Raw genomic sequence first — 21952 nt, forward strand, 5'->3', positions numbered from 1 at the left:
GCGCTGCGGCGGCCGCGGGGCACTGTGGGGGTTGTAGTCCCGCCGCCGTGAGGGCCGCGCACCCCCCGGCGCCCCCCGCGCCGCCGCCGCCGCCGCCGATCTCGGCCGGGCGGGGCCGGGGCGGGCCGGGGCGGGGCGGAGCGGGCGGCGGGGGAGCGCCAGCCCGTGGCTCTGCGCGGCGGGGGGGGGCGGCGGGGCCGCCGGCTGCGGGCGGTGGCGGCGGCGGCGGCTGAAGGGCAGCGGCGGCGATGGGCGCCGCGGGGTGAGTGACCGGGCGCGGGGAGCGCGGCGCTGGGGGGCGCGGAGGGGCCGCCGGGGCAGGGGGGGCAGCGATGGGGCGGGAGATTCTGCGCCGGGGGGGGGCAGTTTTGGGGCGCTGGGGGGCAAGGGGCGAAGTTGTGGGAGCGCTGGGGCGGGAGGTGTAGTGGTGGGGGGCACTGGGGGGATGATACTGGGGCGCTGGGGGCAATACTGGGGCGGCGAGCAGGGCAGGAGGCACTGCCGGGCAGGGAGGGCAGCGGGGGCCGGCGGCGGGGCAGTGCCGGGGGGAAGGAGCTGAAGCCTGGGGGAAGGAGATGCAGCGGCGGGGGGAAGCCCGGTGCCCCCCGTGCCCTGGGAGGGGTGAGGGAGCGGGAAGGCAGCGGCTCGGGGACAGACCCTGCAGAGGGGAGCCGCAGCCCTGGGAGAGGGGTGAGTGCCCCCCGAAACCCGGCTCCATCAGCCAGCCCCGTGGGGCGGCTGGAGCGTCTGTAGCGCCACCGGGGCAGGACAGCGCGGGAGTGCCGCTGGAATGGGGGCTCCCTTGTCCGGGAGCCGGAGCACCCGGGATGCTCGGGCTGCGATGCTGCGTGCCAGCGGCGGCGGGGAGGGATGCAGGAGCCTTTGTAGGGAGAGCGGCGCCGAGCGGAGCCGCTGCCGAGGAGCTGAGCAGGCCCCTGGTGCTGATGTTGTCATCTGTGTCTCGGTTGTGTATTATTTCCAGCTGATTGGTAAAGATGGAAAGAGGGAGAGGAGGAGGAGGAGGAAGGAACCTGGGAGGCTCTGGCCTGCAGAGGAACATTTATTCCCAGTCCCAGCAGCAGTACCACTACCCGGCCTCCTCCCAGGGGAGCTGCATGGAGATCCAGGAGCTGGCCTCCAAGAGGGTGGACATCCAGAAGAAGCGCTTTTATCTGGATGTGAAACAGAGCTCCCGCGGCCGCTTCCTGAAGATCGCCGAGGTCTGGATAGGAAGGGGCAGGCAGGACAACATCAGGAAGAGCAAGCTGACCCTCTCCTTGTCCGTGGCCGCCGAGCTGAAGGACTGCCTGGGGGACTTCATCGAGCACTACGCCCACCTGGGCCTGAAGGGCGGCCATGGGCACCGGCACGAGCACAGCAACGACAAGGAGCAGCATCCCCGGCGGCGGCCGCAGCACCCGCCGCCCTCGCCCCCGGCGTCCGTGGGCTCCGAAGAGCCCCCTCACAGCGTCCTCAAGACGGAGTACATCGAGAGGGACAACAGGAAGTACTACTTGGACCTGAAGGAGAACCAGCGCGGGCGCTTCCTGCGGATTCGGCAGACCATGAGCAGGGGACCTGGCATGATGGGCTACTTCGGGCACAGCCTGGGACAGGAGCAGACGATCGTCCTGCCGGCGCAAGGGATGATCGAGTTCAGGGATGCTTTGGTGCAGCTGATCGAAGAGTACGGCGAGGGGGACGTAGAGGATCGCCGGGGGGCAGGTGAGGAGCCTCCGGAGCTCCCCGAGGGCACCTCCTTCCGAGTGGACAACAAGCGCTTCTACTTCGACGTGGGATCCAACAGGTACGGCATCTTCCTGAAGGTAAGTGAGGTGAGGCCGCCCTACCGTAACACCATCACAGTTCCCTACAAAGCGTGGACACGGTTCGGGGAAAATTTTATCAAGTACGAAGAAGAGATGAGGAGGATTTACAACAGCCATAAAGAGAAAAGAATGGATGCCAGAGGGGACAGTGGTGAAGAGCAAGAGGGTCTGGAATAGAGTGCATTGGACGATTAACCAAACAAAGCAAGCAGAAATTGGTGAGAGGGACTGACCTATAGTAATTCCAAGTTGCCCCAGTTTTTTGTAAAGTCCTTTTCTGGTAGTTCTTGCTAACTCCGGTACATAATGTTATAGGAGTCTGGTTATCACGTTAAACTATGCCCAAAACATCTCCGTGTGTCTTAGGAAAGGACCAACCTCCCGAGTCCGTATGAGTCAGCTGCTTCGAGTGTTGGAGACTGTGGAAGTACGAGTATCAGCACAAACAAAATCCGGCACCCTGACCTTTAAATAGTCTAGAAAAGGCTTGTGTTGCACTTAAGCAGGATACAAAAGTACCCCCGCCCTGAACCTTACCATGAAATGTATCAGTTTCTGCTTATCCCCAGCTTTTCAGGACTGGCTTCTGCCCGTGCCCGGCCCAAAGGCCGAGCAGCGTTGCTGTAGAGCATTTATGGCAAAAATCAGCTCCGCGTGAATCTCTGGTCTGTGTGTGAGGAGGGAGAGAGGTTTGAAAGTTGGCATCTCCTGGTTATTGAGTTGCAAACGATAGTCTGTTCATGGGTAAAGTCTCGATAACCCGCCAGACCTCAGTCACGTGCCGGTGAAGGGCGGAAGATCCCTCGTTCATTCCCTAGTTTTGTGCTGACCAGATCACCTGAGTGTCCCAGGACAGCGGGGTGCTCAGCCTTCTGAATTAATGGCAGTGAATGACAACCCACTCCTCATCTCCGTGTTCTGCCCATTAGAGGCTGGTGATCTTTTTTTTTTTTGGTTTTTAATGCATTTTGTCCAAAATTTCAGAAGGTATTTTTGTATTAGGCGTTCCAGCAGGCGGCTGTGGAGCGGGTGTTGGGAGGTGGAAGGAATGCCGTGACCGAGGCTCCGGGCTCCTCTCCCAGAGGAACGCGGTTCCGGATGTTACCTGTGCGAGGAAAGCGTCGGGGTGTTTTCCTCCTCCTGCCGTGGGGAGGGCCTTTGGGGTGTTGGGTGCGCCACTGGATTCGTGTAGAAAGGCATCTCTGTCACGCTCGCCCGTGGCGCGTTTCGGGAGCTGTGGTGGATGCCCCTGTGGGTTTTCTGTTGTGCTGATTGTGGGCGGCGTTGGGGAGACAACATCCGTGCCCTGCCATCGTCCCCTTCCCCCCCAGCTCGGAGCTGGAGCCGTCCTGGAGCGGCTCCAGTCCCCCCTGCCCCAAGGTTTCAGTCCCATCCTGGAGTCTTTGTGATGCAAATTTTAAATCTCGTGATATTAACTCTCTGCCTGGAGGGAGAATGTATGCAATTACCTGGTTGGGAGGTTGGTGAAAAATTCTGTGTTTCTTAAAATGTGAATATTTATAGCATAAGGGGCTTGTCCAGCCTTTGGGCGACCAGCTCCTTCCCCCTGAAGCAGCGGGAGTTCGATTGAGCTCCAGGTACTTCTGGTAGCACGTTGCTCACCTTTAAGATTGTTTTAAGCAGGCATTACCATGTCTGAAGAGATATTTGTAATCACTCAAATTGTTTCATTACACAGTGGCCTAGTGTGCATGTGGACCAGCTATTTTTCCCTACAACCATGACCTGTTTTATTTTTTAACCTTTTGAGAAACATCTTTATCTCCAACCAGACTGTTCACCACTCTGAGTCTGGAGCCACCTGCACACTGCATGGCCACGCTCAATCTGAATGCTGTTGCCTGTTAATGTCATAATGAGAAAGGTTGGGGAGACAGGGTTGGGAACCAAGAGGATAATCCGGATTTTAGTTTGAGTACTAAAACTAGTCAATCTGTTTTAACTTAAAAAAAAAAAAGGAAAAAAAAAAAGAAAAAAAAATAACAGCTTGCACCAAAGTCACCAAAGAACCTTTAGGAAAATGTTACAGTTGTGACAAGAAGTAAGAAAGTTAATTTCACTGTTTTAGGTGATTCCCCCTTTAAACCACATATAGCAGTTACAGCAACCAAGCCTTTGGCTTAGTGTCAAAAACTCCCATCCCTTTCTCCATAGGCTGCTCTTTCAGGTCCCTTTTCAAACCTGGAAGAGATGTTCTCGCTCCATCACTCGAACAGCCAGTGGACCGTGATGAACCAGCGGGCATTGGGCGGGGTCCTGGTTCATCTTCGCTCTCACGGCTTTCGTCCTAATGGTTTTAACAGGTCAATTAAAAAAAAAACAAACAAACCACAAAACCCCACTTAAAAGAACTCTACATCCTGTTACAGTGTGAAACCAGAATTTAGTGAATGAGTCCTTGTTGCGTACGTTAGCGTATCGCTGACTGCTGCTGCCCGTCACAGTGCCTGAGGTAAAAAATTCACTTCTAGTCCAACAAACCGGAGCTATGAATGTACGAACTTTTTACGCTCTCCTTCCCGTTTCTGTGTGTGCTCGGCATCTCCCATCCCTGCCCGCCTTTGCCTCAAGGGATCGTAAAAGCTCCTCGGAGTTGGAATTAGCCTGAGTGGCCGCGTGTGTTTTAAGTGCTCATGCCTTCCCTGTGTTCCTGTAGTCTTGGTGAGGAAATTACTCGTGATTGGAAAGGGATGTTTTCTTCACCGTTTTAAAAGATGCAAAAAAGGATGCAAAATTGCTTTCCTTATTACTACCCGTTTTTAAAAAACCCTTTATCTTTTGTTAATGAATTGGCCTTCCAATGCCGTTAGTTTGTCGTAAATGCCACCCAGGAATCCAGCGATGGCTGGCTACCAGGCCAGCTTGGGTTCCGGCACGCAGGTATCCCATAGGACCTGCTAATGCATTTATTCCCCTGGCACGGGATGCACCTTAGTATCCAAACCTGGATCAGGATCTTCACGTTCATTGCCGATCACTCGTGGCTAGACCAGCTATGGGTTTCCATCTCGACGGAAAGCACCGGTGCTGGGCTGGAGGAGGACGGCTTTCCACGCGATGGGAAGCGGATGTTGGGCTGGAGGGTAGTAGGGATGCACTCGGAGTGTAGCAATGCAAGACTTGAACGGTGAGATTCGGAAACGGGTTCCTTTGTATTTTTGGCAGCGCGTCTTCAGCTTCCCAGAGCAGCGACCACGCGGGCTGCTGGTGCCCGGGAGGGCCCAGCGAGATGCTCGGGAATGCTGAATCCCTGATGTGTTTTAAATGTTTGTTCCTGACGCCCTGAAACTGCCATGTCCCTTAAACTTGAGAAAACACAAGCTTATTTGCACTAGAAAGAACGGCCAAAAACAATCCTTAGGAGGACAGGGTGAAGAGCACCGGTCTGAACCTCTTTTTCTCATGAGAGAATTTCCTATTCAAGCCCTCACCTCTGTTTCGAAATTGTATGGTCCCGGCAGAAAGTCTGTCAGTTGAATTATTAAATCCTAATGCACTTTATATTGTGTAAATAATGCTAGGAGCACATTTCTGCTCCCGCTCCGGTAAGGGGATGCTTTGGTAACGCAGTCTAATGCCGAGAGAAGCCGTCTCCTGCATGCACGTGTCTGTTAGAGACCTGTTGATCCTGCTTGGTCCAGCTCCGCTCGTATGTTAGAGGAGGACGGGCGCTGTATTGAGGATCCTCTCAAACCACCAAGAGTGGGATGATGATTTGGTTTTTACTATTGCAATGTGCAGAGCTGCTGAGCGTCCTCAGCTCCGCCTTCGCAGCGGCTCCTCGCCCCTGCTGCAAACCGGGCCCCCCCTGTTGCTGTCGAGGCTTAAAGCCGAGCTTTGTGCTGGTAGCCTTGACAAAGCCAGGTCCAGCAGCTGCCTCGAACCCGGCTTTCCCCACTGCTGGCGCAAAAGGCGGGGTGGTGCCTGAAAAGCTTGTCCCAGATGGAAGGGGCTGGGGGGCTTGATGTTGTGTTGGGTCCGGCCCATGGAGCCGGCTTTCCTGGTAAAGTACAGAGCTGTGGAAGGGTTGGGAAACGTTTTGCACTGGTGTGGAGAGGGCGCTGCAGGGGGACGGCGAAAGCCCTGGCGGGCTCCCTGCATGCAGCCTGGGTGGACGGTGACTTTACCCAGCGAGAAGCTGCAGCGGTTATTGGTATCTACTCGTCGTCGTAAGTGTTTCTTATCTGTATCCGATATATACCAATTCATATCCACGTATAGGCATTACTATATTTATGTGAGTATATTGTAGCCTGTTGTAGCTCGTAGCGAAATAACCTTATTTATCTGAAGTGCAGTCTGAGGAGGGGACGTCTGCTCCCGCCACCGGTCTGGATAAACGTGTTATTCCACCCAGGGCTGGGTGTGAGCTCCTGCCCGCAGCCCTCGTAGGAATCCCACAGGTTTTCAGCAAGGCTGTGAGGGCAAGCGTAGCTAAAAGGAGGCAAAGCTCTTCCTTGGAGGCGTCGTTGAGGCGAGGTGAGGGCTGTAAAGAGGCAGCTGCCGGCCACGTCATGTCTCCGTGCCATTTTACAACCCCTGGCTCTGCAAATCTGTACTGCCATGTTCATAAAATCCCAAGCAGAAGTATTATAATCACGTCCTTTATACAAAAAAGAACCCCCGAGCAATTACCAAAATCAATGTCAGCACTTTTTTTTTCAGCTACAGATGTCCTAGTCTGATAATTGCATCATTTTTTTCCCCTATGGCCTATTGAAGTGACCTAAACTCCCAGGGAAGGGAGCTGGTAGTGGTTAGGAAGCCTTCTGCTTGCGTGACTTGCAGTCCTGTTTTCCAATTCTAGTAATTTTTATAGTAGAAAGGAGTTTATTATTGTGTATTTTTACTGGGCAGATTTTGCACCGGGTCAAAATAATGTAATAAGCCTTTTCAGTTTCATGGCATTCCCACTTTTGCTGTACATACACTAGATATATGCGATCTATGAAAGAATTCCTGAAGAAAATTAGACCTTCTGTTTAATTTTCTATGCTGCTTACTCCAAAATTAAGTTGCCCTTTATTTTTAATGACTTAACATGTTGTGATGTCTAAAATTCACCTTTCCCCTCCTGCCCCTCCATTCCTTTCAAGTAAAGGTTGTGTTTGAAATTAAGAGTTTATTCAAGAAGGAGTGAAATTAAAGGCTACACCGTAAGCTACACCCAAGTGAGGCCTTTGCCAAAATGTATTGTTTTGGGGTGATCTGGTCTTGCCTGAAAATGGCCAAATGCTGTCATGGTCACAGGAAAAGAGCCCCGGCTAGGGGACAAGGTGCTTCTGGATTTGGGGGATTTGGAAAAAGCTAAAGTCAGATCTTTTGCTGTTCTGTTCCTCCAAAACCTGCGGAAGCCTTCATGGGCTGACATCAATTTTTCTTCCTAATATTTTGTCAGCCTGTGTTCAGTTCCCCACCTGCACCTCAATAAAGGCAACAGTATATATAAAGCATTGAGGTGAAGTAAAATATCAAGAACTCCTGATAGATGACATGGATTAAAAATTGGTTTTCCAGAAATGTCAGAGCGTAAATTGAGGTTTTATAAGCCGGATGTCGTTTTGGCATTTCTGTGATGGATGTAATTAGATCGCTCCTTCCCCGTGCGGAGGGAGGCGTCACATGGAGCCCAAACCCGCAGCCTCGGGGCTCTCTGGTGTGCACCAACTTCTGGAGAGGTGCACAGAAGCCTGCTGGCTTCTCATGTGTGGTGGATGTGGTTGTGTTCCTACCGGCCTAGCCTCCAGGGGCCTGGCTGCTCCCCCCCCCAGTAAAACCGTCATTAACGGCTTGCTAATTCATCTTCTTAATTGCCAGGCTGCACAGAAATGCTTGGAGTGGCACATGGAAATTGCTAGCTCTGCACAGAGCCAAAACTTAAAAAGGCATAGTCCATCTTTTGGGGGTTTTAGACCCATCCAGCACAGCAGTGTTGGACTGGGAGGGGTAACAGCTCCTGCCCCAGAGGTGTTGGTTGGACACGCACACAACCGGATGGATTTCTTGACCGCAGTGGGGGAAATCCATCCGGCAGGCGCGAGTTTGCATCTGCTCTTGGTCCTGATCATTTGCCACGCAGAGATTAATTGGAGGCAAAGATGGCCCTCGGTGGCGGCTGCTGGCAGCCGGAGAAAGCCGAGGCTTCGTGCCCAGCCCCACTGGCACAACATCTGTGGATTCATGTGTGGGCACAAATGAACGCAGAGGCGAGGGAGAGAGGAATATTAGAGATAGATATGCACGGGCATATTACAAACACTCATTTCCCCTCTGTTTCCAATAGGTCATTCCCTTGGAGACATTAGCACACTGTCTGTCTGTTCTGTTTCCCGTATTGGAGATGAGCAGCGTGCAACAGGAGCGAGATGGGTTTCACAAGCAATATCAACATACTCTACTACTAACCTTAAATCTTTACACTGCAAAGCGCGTGCAATAGAATCTGCATTTCAAAACAGCAGAGAGTATGTGGGATAAAAGACACGGGTTAACCCCAGGCTCTTACACGTATTCCCATCTGGTCCTTGTTGGGAGCACATGTTGTTGGCACAATGCACAGGGAGAGGGGGAGTAAGAGCAGAGATAAGCGCTTCCCACCGAGGCAGAGGAACGAAAAGGCAGGAGGGGGCGGAGGGAAGCGAGGACAAGATGCGTGCTCCAGGGAATCATAGAGCATGGTGATGGTTGTATCCGTAGTAGGAGGAACAGGCAGCACCTTCAGCACTGGAGTCCCACAGAGCCGGGGAAGGAGACACAGAGCCTGGATCCCTGCTCGGGGAGCAGGGTGGTTCTCTTGGGCTGGTTCTCCTTCCTCTTTGGGATCAGTAACGTGCTCTGCAAGTGCCTGACATTGCCAACAAGCCCACCGGGGCCAAGCGTGTCCGATGGGTGGAGTTACTGCTTTTACTGCTCGCTCTTGGGGGCTCCTGTGGCTGGGCTCTTGCTGAGCTGGGAGGCTTGCCCGGGAGTACAGGCAGAAGCTCAGAGGAGAACTCAGATGTTGGTGGCCTGTAAGGTTTGCTGTGCCATCCCAGCTTATCCCGGTGGATGCTTGTGTGTGCTTTCCACCGGAGCCTTGCTCCACACGCTACATCAGCTGCCTTCCGCTCCAGGAACGAGCGATGGGACTGTTGTGTGCATTGATGGGGCAGCTGCTCTTTTCCTTTGCAAAGGAAAGGGGTTGGTGAAGGCTGGACGGGATCAGAGGGGAAAGAAAGTGGCTTTCAAGAAGCCATCTCACGCCTGCCTTTGCAGAGGGGTTTGTGTGGTTTCTAACAAGACTCTGCAGATGATCACCACTTGTACCGCCTTTGCTTTCCTGGGCCTGCCACTCTGAGGGCTGAGGTGCAGCAGGGGTCGGTGTCAACAGCTGTTGAAAGCTGTGCTTTGAAGCAGTGAAGTGCTGGAGTAATTGCCTGGACTCTGGGAAAGCTGTCAGTGTGTGGAGCTGGGCCTCCAGATAATGGAGATGGGATCACTTTGGCTTTATTCCTGCCTGTGCCTGTGTTCTCCACCACGAAAAGGGGTGGATGACACCTCCCTACCTCAAAGGAGTGCAAGAGTTCTTGTGATGATCTGATGCTGATCGATTCTGATGGTGTCCAAAAGTGAGACAGGGAGAAATTTGGGGTGAAGTGTAGTGTCTGGAAGGTTTGGAACCTACCTGACTCTAAACTTGAATTTGCAGGTGCAAGGGTGCCTCTAATGGTGCGTTTCAGGGCCAGGTACAGAGCAAAAAGCATCCATATTTTTCCCAAGTTGAACAATGTGGAAAAAATCTGTTCTTTCAAATCTCCCATGCTGGATATTCCCAGCTTCCTTCCCTAAGCTATTTCACCCTACTTCCTCTCAGATACTTTTCCTGCTGTCCAGTCCTTGTGTCCCTTGCTTCCATCTAATTCCATTGCTTTTTGCCTTACAGGCCATGCTCTCCAGAGGAGTTATAAAAACAGTTTGGTTTCTTCCCTGCTGCAGCTCTTGCACGTAATTAAAGGCTGTTGTCAGGTCTCTTCTGCATCCTTTCCAAAGGAAATACAGAACCTTCCACCAAGGGTAATTTTTAGCCCTGATCATGTTCTTGTTGCTTTCTGATGAGTCTGTTCAAACACAAATGTAGGGAAAGCACAATAAGTGACAATATAAGCTCCCTGTGCCAGCATGTTTGGAAATACAGGTTTTCCCTTATGTTCCTAAATTTCCCAGGATTGTGTGTGAAGAGTCACGGAAATACTGGCATGAACTTTCCCACAGTAACATTTTCAGCGCGAGGAGATCTGAGAGTTCTGTGTATGTCCAAGGAGAGAGAAGCTCCTGCTGTCCCACAGCGTCACTGCTGCACATGAATATATGATGTATATTCATCCCAGCAGCTTCCAGAAGGCCACATGTGTCAGGCAGCTATTTCTTCCCTCCTCTTCCTAGGGAGAAGGCTGGGTGTGCCAATGCAGGCCTGGTATTTTGAACATGAATCAATTATCCCTGCTGCTCCATGTCCAAGGGGGATCTGGAGCACGGCGTGTTTGCAGCACGAGAGCAAACCTCAGGGCTCACAGGGAGCAGGGTTTGGCATCGCTCCCAACACTTCCCTTGGCAACTGGTGCTGAGCAGGAGCTGCTTTGTCTCTGGAAGTTCCCCCTGGACCCGTGGCTGTTTTGCAGATTGTCATTTTTGCTTTGGGCACGGAGGAGGTTGCTGTGCTGCTGCCTGGTTGGGAAGTACCTGATGGAAAAAGAGAGTCTCTCCCCAGAAAGCTGGCAGGGGAATCTTAAGGCCACAGACCTTAGGCTCGGGGAGAGAGGTGATGGAACAGTGCTCTGGACTAAATGCAGCTCGGTGTGCAGTCAACAGGCAGATGTGTTTTCTGTTTGGGTTGTCTTCACCACAGCTCCTTGTTCTTTCCTCCTAGATGTTAGAACACTCCTGAGATTTCTATAGGGCTGCCTAGAATAGGAATCTGTCAGGGAACTGAGCTGCCTCCAAGGACAGTTTCTGTCCTGAGACTCCAATAAACATGGCAAAGTGTTTGAGAAGTGGAGCATTGTTCTGGTGGCACTTTGAAAAGAGTTTTTCTCGGGTAGATGTCACAGCAGGAGTGAGCAGAGGCTACTGACAGCCAAGAACACAGGGCAAGGGTTTGATCTAGTTCTTGGCAGTAGCATTTATCCTAGATTCAACAACTCAATTTATGTGCACATTCCTGTACAGTAAATCACAAAGTTTTTAATTTAAGCATTTTTAATAATCTCCCCCATCCTGGTAAAATTAGGGAAAAAGTTTTTTGGCTGAAATGTTTACCTGTAAGCTGAGAATAGGCACTGTGTTTCACAAGGTGAACCAAACTTCCATGCCTCTTACCTCCGAGCATATCCTTTAAGCTGACATTATATTTCTTGCTCCATCTGGCTGCAAAACATCAAGGTCACCAAAGCAGCACAGGCAGAAACCCCTGTAGGTGTTTATATGGCTGAGTGCATAGGGACATTCTCCTCTCACTTTGCTGGCAGGGCCTGATCCTGCTTGTGTTGTTCCTTCTCCCCATTGGATCACCAAGTTCATGTCTTGTGCATGACCTGGCTTGAGGGCCCTAAATCTCTTTTTTTTTTTTTTCTTACAAGTTCAGCATCTTTTTCTTAAGCTTTCGTTGTGAATCCCTCTGGAAATGTTGTGCAAAGCCCGAATGTGCCTTGGTTCCCTCCCTCACTGCGCATTTGCTAACTGCTGCAGCCAATGTAGGACAAAAAGGTGTGGAGCTGGTTATATTTTCCCCAGACAGTCGTTTTGCTCCCTGTCTGTTTTGGTGTGTTTTGGCCCCAGCCATTCCAGGGATCCTGCCCGCAGCTCTGACGTGCTTCTGCAGCTGTTGCGTGGGTGATGGGGCTCTGGCAGACGTGTCCTCTCGGCTGGGGCAGATTCTTGGGGTGAGGCTGCAGCAAAGCAGGAGTTATTTAACCCTGCAGTCGGCCATCCCTCAGGGATGGCTGCCCTGTGGAGTGGGCTGCACGAAGCAGTTCCCTGGGGCAGATCTGGTGCTGTGCTGGTGGCGGGCTCGCTGCTGCCTCCGAGCAGCCAGCGCACACTATCTCGCTTGTAGGCACTGTCTGACAGCTTCCCCAGGGATGAGCTTTGCTGCATCTGCTGCAAGTGCTGCTCTGAGCACAGCCTCTTCCTTCCCACCACAGCTCAGTGGCATGCCTGGATCCTTTGTTATGTGTAACCTCAATTTGGTTTCTTTGAGCAGTGCCAGGATTTCATTCTCCCCGGGACATTTAAATGGGGTGCAGAGTAATTAGAGTCGCTTTTCTCTGCATGTGTAATAGCAAATGCTTCCAAATCAGTTTGGGAATCGACCCAGGGGTTTGATGTGGGTTTGTAAATTCAGGCACGTGGGAGGAGCGTGCCCACAGCAAAGCATGAAGATGTGGAGATAAGAGCTGTGCCTCTGCCAAGCTCCTGTCTACTCTCTTACAGTCCTGACTCCGGTTGCTGCAGTGGGAGCCACCAGGACCAGGGACCACCAGAGCCTGCCCATGGGAGCTGGGTCAAAGTGGCAGCAGACACCTGAGCTAGGCAAGGGATCGCCACCCACAGGTATTGTGTATCCCGTTACAGCTCAGAGGGAAGGTGTCAACAGCTTTATCCCGTGTACCACAGGAGCCCAACTCTTCCTTCCTTCCTTTTCTGCCTCTGGGACTTTTACCTCTTGCCTGGCACATCCGCTCTGGAGAGCCTGGAGGCATGTCTGTCCTGGGATCAGCGTGTGCCAGCATGCAGTGTGCACGTAATCCTGCTGCATCCCGGCCCCCTCTCCATAGCAGCACTTACTGCTGATGTCAGCACAGTCATCCCTCAGCGCTGCCAGGGGTAACCCTTTGAGCTAACCACTGATAAGTTCCTTCTAGCTGTCTTATTTTAAAAAAAAAAAAAAAAAGAGGAGGGAGGTGCTGTAGTCGCCTGATGAACATTTTCATGGATGCTGCCAGCTTTTTACTGTGGGTTACCTTGGTGAAGGCATATTACAGAGACTTTTCTTTTAAAGAGAGCTTAAAACTGTCTGCTTGGCAGTGTGTGTTTTATGCTGATATATGTGAAACCCCAAGAAAATCCCCAATCCAGAGCAGGAGGCAGAGGTGGTGCCCACTTAACTCCTGCCTGCAGCATCAAGCTGCAGTTTAACCTGTTGCTTTTCACACCTCTTTCCGGCTCTTAGGAGACACCTTCTAAAGCTGGGATAACCTCCCTAGACCTCTTTCCTCAGGATCTTCACAGAGGGAAGTTCACCCTCCTCCTCCTCTTCCTCCCCTCTGCAGCCCTCAAGCTGTTGCAATAGCCCTTGAGGTGCTCTCTCTCTCTCCTTGTTCAAAACCTGGCCTCTTCCTCCCAGCGAGACTGAAGATGCTGTGCAAAACAAGCAAGAGGGCACAATATGGGGATTTTTCACTTGCCTCAGCCTAAAAACCAGCCTCCTCCAGGCTCTCAGTCTTCCAAGAGCTTCCCACCTTTCTAGCCAAGCGTTTTGTTTGCTAGAAGAAAAATTGGTAGCTTTGTGCTAGCAATAACCGGAGTCCTCTTTCACTAGAGCAGGCATTTTCTCCTTTGAATTCTGTCTGAATGCAGAAACTATTGTGAAATGAGAGCGGTAATATCGGGAAAGGGGAAAGCAGAGTGCTCCTCTGGATAGGGTTTGATACAATTTGAAGCTGCTTGTGGAAGATTGGCTGGAAGGTAAACTGATTTGGGCTTAAAAAAGATGGTGCTGGTAAAGTGTGTTAGTGACTCTTCAGCAGATGGTCCAAAATAGCTTTTTTTATGGTCTCTGACCTCTAGGAAAGATAACTGGATTTTTGATCTTAGATTGAAGGGACAATTTCTGCTGGAAGAAACTTGTGTTCTTCAGAAACCATCCCAGGCTGGCATTTACTGTCAAAAGCATTTCAAGGGAGTGGACAGAAAACAAGTGAGAAATCACACATCCGAGGCAACCCCGGGTGAGCTGTGGCTGAGCCAGCCAACCATCCAGAATTCAGGATAGATCCCCGTTGTCATCCGTCTCCTGGTGGCCCATGACCACCAGAATTTCCCACGGACGCCTGGGGGGTGTGATTAGTCAGGAGCTCCTGGTTTTGCAGCATGCTGGACTCTAGAGGTGTCGTGGCCCCCAGGAGGAGCATTCCTCTCCAACATTCCTGCGCCCGTACCAGGCAGTGGTTGCTGAGGTGGGTATGACTTACAGGGGGGCCTTTCCAGAGCAGTGCTTGGTCACCAGCTGTTGTCCAGGACGCCGTGCCTTTTGGTACAGCAGTAAGAAAATAAACCTTTCTCTTTGAATTTCAAGTCAGGGGCCTGTTTTCTGCCAAGCTACCCCCCACCGTTTCAAATGTATTTTATTCTCCTCTTCTTTGCGCTGGTCCCGTTCCGCTCCGCTCAGCAGCTGCTGCGTTTAATCCCAGAAGCTGCAGTTGGTAGGGAGCAAAGTGATCTCCATATAACCTCTCTCTTACTCATAAGCGTGCATTATGAAGCTTAACTGATGGTAATAAAATGTTTTGCTTTCAACATGCTGTCCCTGCGGTCCAATGTTCCCGTCTTCAGGCTCCATCACTGCGGCGGGGCGACGTATCGGAGCTGTTCTGCTGCTCCCTGGGAACGTGCCTGGGAATACTGGCCGTAGGCCTCGTGGATACCCAGCCAGGAGAAGGTGGAGCAGAGCCCTTGGCACGGGTGGTGGCACGCCCGGGTGCAAGCAGCTCTTGGAGGAGGATTGTCTGGCACTGCAATCTGGTGCGAGAGCCTCTTCAGGGACCGCGGCGCCGCGCGGGGGGAGCGGGAACAGATTGCAGTCCTGCTGCTTGGATGGGTTTTCTTCATCCCTTTCACAACCACTCTGCAGGTTCATGGCTTTATTTGGCTTCTTGTGTTCCCTGCATACTAAAAAAGGGCATTTTCATGCCATCCTGCACGATGGATGTTTTTGTCCAGGGGGAAAGAGGATGTTTCTCATCCACATCTAAGTAACCGTGCAAAATGTGGAAAGTCTGCTTTAGGAATTTCGGTTTTGTTTACACACCATTGATGCTTTTATTAAAAGCATCTTTTCACATATAAATAATTTAGAGGTCATATGATTTTCCTGCTCTAAACCGAAAGCAGGGATTTCAAAGCAGGGATCTCCAAGCATCATTTCTGTGTCACGGTGGGTTGCATTAGCCCTACAGCTGCCTTTTGTTGAACAGGATGGGGTTTTTCCATATTTGAGGTTTATAGTGTTGGGTTTCAAAGAGGAATTTCCCAGACAGAGCCCCCCAGAAGGTATCAGAATATACATGGCTTTGTCAGGCAACGGTAACAGCTTTTTTTCCGGAGATTGCCATTTTGTAAATAAGCTTCTTCTGCAGCAGCACGGCTACAGCTACGAAAGATGGATGATTATTTCTTCCCAGAATGGGTCTTCCGCTGCAGGATCTGGTTTTTATTGCGATAATTAGCATAGAATTAAAAATGGCCCCGCATCTTCAGTTTGCACTGTAGTGTCTCTGGTACCCAGCAGCCTGGGCTGGTGTTTTCCTTGGAAATAGGCTGTGTCTGGGAATCACTCGATCCACGCTGAAAACCAGTGCACGGGTATCTACAGGCCTCAATGCAACAAAAGCCTCCGCCTCCAAAAATAAATTATTGCTCCTAATAAACTTTCAAATCACTTGTTTTTTGGAGACTGGGAAAGTTGCTGGGGATGTTTAGGTGAGAATCTAGCGCAGCGGCCGGAACAGGATTTTATAAATGCCTTTAAATTCCAGAGCTCGGGTTAAAGGTGAGGTCACGGGCAAGCAGACAGCTTTTTCTCCTAAAAAACCTGTTATAGCTTTTCTTTTTAAAAATTTAACAGGGTTGCCACTCCAGGTGGAGGCAGAGTTATAAGGAGTGTCACACACAATGACAATGTATCACAGGAGAAACTAAAGCGGCAGAAATGCAGCACCACGCGTAAACTTCCTGGTGAGAGCCGTGCAGGAAATTACTGAGCAATTGGACGCAGTGTCCTAGCATTAGATTTATTATCCACTTCCAAATCATCTGCCAAAAATCCTTTCCATCGGAAGACAGGAAAGAACATGTTATAAAAAGACCTGGAAAAGGAGTCCTTTTGGCACGGGAGTTTTCAGGCTGGTAATTGTCCATGCCTCCAGTGTTTGGGTTTGGGCTCAACATTGAGGTCAGATGTGATCCCAGTGCCTACATGTGGCACATAGTGAGATGTGCCAGTCTTGCGGGCTCAGTCCTGGAATGCAGTCCTGGAAGATGCTTCTTTGCCCAGTCTGTTGCTCAATGGATGCTTTTAATTCCCCCATCACTGAGGGAAGGCCATGGTGTGCAGGCTGGCATGCTTTTCCCCCATGATGGGCTTCTTCCTTGCTGGGTGGCAGGGTCGTGGCCACATCCACGTGCTTGTGTACATTCCCCTGGCTATATAATTCCTTGTCTGGACGGTGGACTGAGATAGTGGTGTTTCCCCACCTTGCACCTTGCTGCCCTCCTCACTGCAGGACGCTGTCCATATCACACTGCACTTCTCCAGCTCCCACATCTTTTCCTTTCTTTCCAGTTGTGTGCCTACATCCATACCCCCTGTATGCATGACCTTGTTCTTTGTATGTTAAATCCAGCTCTTTCTGGCAGTAATGGAAATAAGTGACGTGAGTTTGTAGCTCTGTTTTTACTCCTGGGACATTAGTGTTCCCTGCTGCTGAGGGAAAACCATCTCCCTAGTGCTTGATCTCTGATGAGAAACATGTCTGCAACTTTACCTACAGCATCCCCACATATCCTGCCAGCTCCAGCAGCTCAGTACTTTTGACTTAAAAAGAGCTTTCTCCATAGAAAAGATCCACGCCCACCTTGGACACACCAGATGTTGCACAGCCAGATGTTGCCTTGTACAACACTTGGGAGAGTTGGTGGCAATGCATGCAGGGCCCGGGGAGCCACTTTGCTGTCCCATGACCATTTTTTTGGGGTGCTTGCTGAAACCCAGTGAGAACTGAAGGTTCTGCTTTGTGTAAAGATCAGGCTGGGTGATGGGGCAGTTGGTGGGAAGCGTGTGTTTACCAAGAGAAAAGGGTGTGCCTATCATCTGTTGGGATGAATGCTCCTTTCCCAGCCCCTTCCCAGGAGCGTGCTGATCCAAAGTCCTTCTCTGGAGCTTTGTTCTTCATGAAAATGAAGCCGGGCCATGAGTCCCATCAGTGTTTACCAGACCGCCTTCGTCGTCTCGTCCTTGCGTTCGTTGTCCTTTGGCAGGTAGGGTGGTTAAGAGAAACAAGCCAGCTTAATTGCATGGTCAGAAAGCTGCGATGAACGAAGCAGACCACAAGTAAATAGGTAAATAGGCTAAGCTGTAAGATAGCGTGTAAGAGGAGGCAGTCTGCCTCTGCAAAGTGCATGATAAGCATCGGCCAAGCTTGTTGCAGACACTGGGCAAGGCTGCTTTCGCTAGACTTTGAGTATCCTAGTTGCAAAGGCTCGTCAGTGTTCCTAAAGGCTCTTGGTTTTGGAGTGGGGTCGTCCTTTGTTTTCTGTGCGCCGTGACCACTTGCTTCCCGAGCGGGTTCGTAGTGATGGAGTTAATGGAGCTGTTCTTTATAGTAGCCTAAAAGGTGTCAGTCGTTTGCTCGTGTGTGTTCACAAGCTGAGCCGTGGCGTGATTTGAAGCACTTTTGGTGTGGCATGTGCAGTTGCAGTGCTGTCTGTTTTTAATTTCCCCCCGGGGCAGCCTCCCCGCGTTCCCCCGTGTTCCGGACACTGAACCAAACCGACGTTGGGACTAGCACTTTAAGTACTAGTAGTCACTTTGCTTCGGACTAAACTGAGCACTGCACTTTTGTACGTACTGTTAGCACTGAGTTTTGAACTCTCTTCTTTTCCCCAGCTATTTCCCCTCCTAGGCGCGGTGTTAATTACGTAGGGGCCATCAGAAGAAAATTTCGAGGTGTGTTGGACCACTGTCCAGTGCCTGACTTCCATTACATATCCATTAGCCACCTGAGAGTAGGGAATTTACCCATCCAAGCTTGTTTTACACGACAGAACCACCAACACCTCCATCACTGACGTCCAGGCAGACGTGGTGGTTGTTGTAAACTTCGAGGTCACCCGGAGACCCGAGGGCATGGCTTTGGAGAACACCAAAGATGCAGGAGAAGTCTCAAAAGGGAGTGGGATGGTGCAAGATCATCTCCTTGACACCTGGAACTGAGCGGAGCAGGAGTCGCAGGGCAGGAGCTCTCGTGTCTGGTGTGAGATCCCGGTGAGTCCACGGGACAGCCCAGCTCAAACCAGTCTGAGAGCCTGCTGCCAAGAAAGGCTGCACTCAAGCCATTGCAATAAAAGCCATCATTGTGCCTGCACTGGAAGTGCTGTTGGGATTGGTCGTGGGCTTCAACTGCAAAAGGCATTTTGAAGTAAAAAAGATTTACAGGCCATTTAGAAGATGGAGCGCAATAACCCTGGGGTTTGCTGTTGAATTTGGAAAGCGTTGTTGGGAGCTGAGCAGCTCTCGTGCTCAGAGGCAGTTGAGATGTGCTATTCCTGTTAAATTCCTGTGGTATTTCTGTATGGAAGGCCAGGGATCAGAGCTCCCTTGCCAGCAAGAAAGCAGCAGGGAAGAGTTAGTAGGAAACGGTCAGAAATCACTAGGATTCAGAACGGTGATCCCTGGGATGCTGAATAATCTGGATTTTGAGGCCCCAAACCACCCACTCCCAACCACCTGGTGGAGTTTTGCTCCTTTACAAGCCCCCGTGGGTTCTCCATGGCAGCAAATAAATCGTGGTGGGTGTGAGAGCCCCGAGTTCCCTTCATGCCAGGGTATCCACACTGGGGACTGCTGCTGATCATCCTTGACGAGCCCACAGTCCATCCAAATCCTTCCCTGGCAATCCTCCGTGATGGGAGTTTCTCCCCGGTGACACTTGATGGATAAACCCTGCCAGTACAGCATGATCAGTGGGAATGCAGAGAAGGGAATTAGGGCTTCTCCTTCACTGCTGCTAGCGAGGGGCCAGCATGGAAATAACCTTCAGCAGCAAAAAGAAATGGGTGTGTTGGGTTTCCCTGTTGCAGTAGATGCAGGAGTTTTCCTAAACAGCTCCAGTTTTAGTGGCTGGTTTTCTTGGCTTCCTTCTTCAGGGGCTTGGATATTCAGTGTGAACCCCAGGTGGTTAAAAACCCCAAATCTTGAGCAACCCCAAGTATTATGCTCTTACATCCCCTATCACTGGATGTAAAAACAGAAATAGAATCCCCATTTTGGGTTAGGTTGGCTTTTTTTCTTCCTCCCCCCCTCCCCCATCCCTATCCCCACCAAATTATCCCTGCAAATTTAGCTTTAAAGAAATAGCACCACCTGATGCTGCTGCTCTGTCTGAGCCCCCAAAATTATAGTGGCTGAGGGAACAGTACCTCAGTGATTCAGAGCTCACATCCTGCTCACTGTCACCAGGATAAAGGAAAACCATTTGGAAAATTCCCCCCCCAGCAAGCCCAAGCAAGGTCTCACTGAGCCCTTGGAAATAAGCCTGGGACAAAGGGGGATGTGGAACAGGTATTTTTGTCTTATTTTCCCCCTCAGGTGTAGTTTTTTGTCCCTCGGAGGTGGCATCTCATCCTTTGGGAAGGTAGAATTAAGTGTTTTCTCCTGCCCATCACACTTGAGGCCTGAATGCAAACCCTAGCACAGCACCCTTTGCTTTGGAAGGGCCTTTTAGGTGGAAAAAAAGGATTTTTAGTTGTTTGGGTTTTTAGATAGCTCGTGGGAAGCGCATTGTAACAGCACAGAGGCGATGCTTTACCAACCTTTTCTGTTCCTCCAAGAGAGACTTCTTAATTTGCTTCAGTAGTTTAGAGTTTGTTTCCTTGAAAGTCTTTTTGGACCCATGAAAATGCCCTTGAAATGAGTCAAGTTTATCAAAACAAAATTGTGCACACACCCATGCACCGGCCCGCGTGTTCGTGCTTGTCTCCCTGGGTGTGTATACACATAGAGAAATAGATTATTTCCCAAAACATTCCTTTTTTTAATCTTTGGTTTTGGTTTGGTTTTGGGTTGGTTTGGTTTTTTTGGGTTTGTTTTCCCCCCACCCCCAGGATATTAACCAAAAGGTGTTTTAAAGTCATGGCATGAAAACTCCTAAATGTAAATCTGAGTACCTTGTGATGCTAATTAACAGGTTTTTTCCTGAAACTTTATGTGATGCTTAATATTTTCCTTAGGAAGTTTTGTTTAATGTTAGATCATTGTTCTGGAGGATGTTGGTCCTACTGGCATTAAACTAATGGAAATAAAATGCATGTGTTACAAGTGTAGAAACGGTGAAGAATTAAGTGTGAACTTACTGTACGATACTGATTCTGTTTTCAAACAATCTGTTTTGCTGTTCAATAGTTGACATATGGAAATGCCAATGTACTGTAATTTAGCACTTTTCCAATGGACCCTGTTCTCACTACGCCTGAGGGAAGAAGCAGGTTTGGCTCGAGGCGACTGAACGCAGCCCTGGACCCTTTTCTGCATGTTTTGGCACCAGAACCGGCCAGGTGGAGCGGGAATTGGAGGTTTTCTCATGGCTTCCGTGGCTGGCACGGGGCAGAGCAGGCTGGCTCTTCCCTCCCTGCAGCCAAACCAGGGCCATTGTGGTCTGGTGAAAGGGAGGGTGGAGTCAGATGCTCTGCGAGTCCCCTCGCTGAGGGATTCTAGGATTGCCTGATTTCGCCGTGGGAGGAGGGGCTGGTGGCATTGCGCTCCACCAGCGCATCCTCCCGGAGCCAGGCTGGGGTCGGGCTGTCCGAGCTGGGCTGGGAAGGCGGCCGGAGCAATCCGAGGGCAGAAGGGACAGCTCAGCGGGCCCCCCCTGCAGCCCAAACCCTCCTTTGCTAGTGCTAACAGGGTGCAAAGTGTTACTTGTCATGTACTGTACTGGAAGGGTTAATTGATCAGTGACTGTATTGTACTGTATGAAAACTCATGAACTGCCTTGTATTGTTTCTAATGGACTGTTCCATGTGTTCCCAAAGGAGGCATGTGCTCAGTTGGCTCCTCCAAACTCTCTGGTGCTAACTCCTCCGTATCCCATGGTGCTCCCGTGGGTGCTAACTGAGCACATGCCCGTCCCCAGCTTGAAGTCCACCACGTCTTTCTCGTCTGTTTGTATCCAGTCTCACACACATAGACACACACACACACGAGAAAAATTAAGGATAAACTTGAATTTGTTTCAAAGCCTCATTGACAATCTAATGTTTTCTATGTCTGCTTTTATTTTGGGATGGTTTGTCTAGAAAGCAGCCCGCCAGCACCTTCGCCCTGGGAGGGGATTTCGTCCTGTTCACTCCTCTGGCATCCGAGGTGAGCTGCTCCCTCGCTGGCTTTTCAGGCTCAGCCACTGCAGGTTGATCCATCAGGAGCCAGTGAGGAAGAGGAGGTGTGTAGGTGCCTTCAAAGATGCCCAACCCTAAAAGGCAGCTGGGATCCTCCTGACTGCACGGTCCGAAGATAGGTGGGTGGGCACCGAGGGTCTCGGAGGGGCTGAACCCGCCCCTTGCTCTGTGGCAAAAATTGGCTTTTGAGGAGAATGGAGGTGGAAATTCAGAGTCCCAAAGGCGCCTCTGTCTCCTCCCAGCAGCGCTCATCTCCCCTGGCAGAGGAGCCACCTCCCGAGCCTGATGTTTTCCAGGGGACACGCGCCTCGGATGCCGCCACCCCCTCCAACCCCCCACCCCGACGCGAGCTGCTTTTTGGACAAAGTGAAACCTGACTATATTTTATATCGTTTTGAAAACAAAGTCTGATATTTATCCCTGTTCTCAACTGAATTTGCATATTGTTGTTTGCCACGATATTTGTTCTGTCTTCAAATAAATTTGCTTACTTGTGTAGTCTTTAACTGTCTGCTCGTGTTCTTACCATCGGATTTACCCCTGCTCCAAGGTGCCTGCACCACAGCTCTCCTTTGAGCGCTTCCCAGGGAGACGAGAAGGAAATTTTCCCAGGAGGGGGAATCATTTCAGGCTGTAAATGTTTTTCTCTCCGTTATCTCCCATTCATCTCCCCGGGG

At 50.9% G+C, this 21952-nt stretch overlaps 1 protein-coding gene across 2 annotated transcripts; it reads left to right on the forward strand.

Moving 5' to 3' along the window:
- Nucleotides 1–127: 127 nt before the first annotated feature.
- On the forward strand, nucleotides 128–21781 carry PURG (purine rich element binding protein G). 2 transcript variants are annotated; one of them, XM_064416176.1, is made up of 3 exons: nucleotides 128–262; nucleotides 983–1826; nucleotides 12318–21781. In XM_064416176.1, the coding sequence occupies exons 2-3, from the start codon at nucleotides 996–998 to the stop codon at nucleotides 12321–12323; spliced, it is 837 nt and encodes a 278-aa protein (XP_064272246.1). In that variant the 5' UTR covers nucleotides 128–262; nucleotides 983–995; the 3' UTR covers nucleotides 12324–21781. The 2 variants fall into 2 exon arrangements, with proteins under 2 accessions (XP_064272246.1, XP_064272245.1); XM_064416175.1 differs by having other exon boundaries at nucleotides 983–21781.
- The last annotated feature ends 171 nt before the right edge of the window (nucleotides 21782–21952 follow it).

The sequence above is a fragment of the Passer domesticus genome, chromosome 4 (genome assembly GCF_036417665.1).
Source record: "Passer domesticus isolate bPasDom1 chromosome 4, bPasDom1.hap1, whole genome shotgun sequence".
Classification (NCBI taxonomy): domain Eukaryota; kingdom Metazoa; phylum Chordata; class Aves; order Passeriformes; family Passeridae; genus Passer; species Passer domesticus.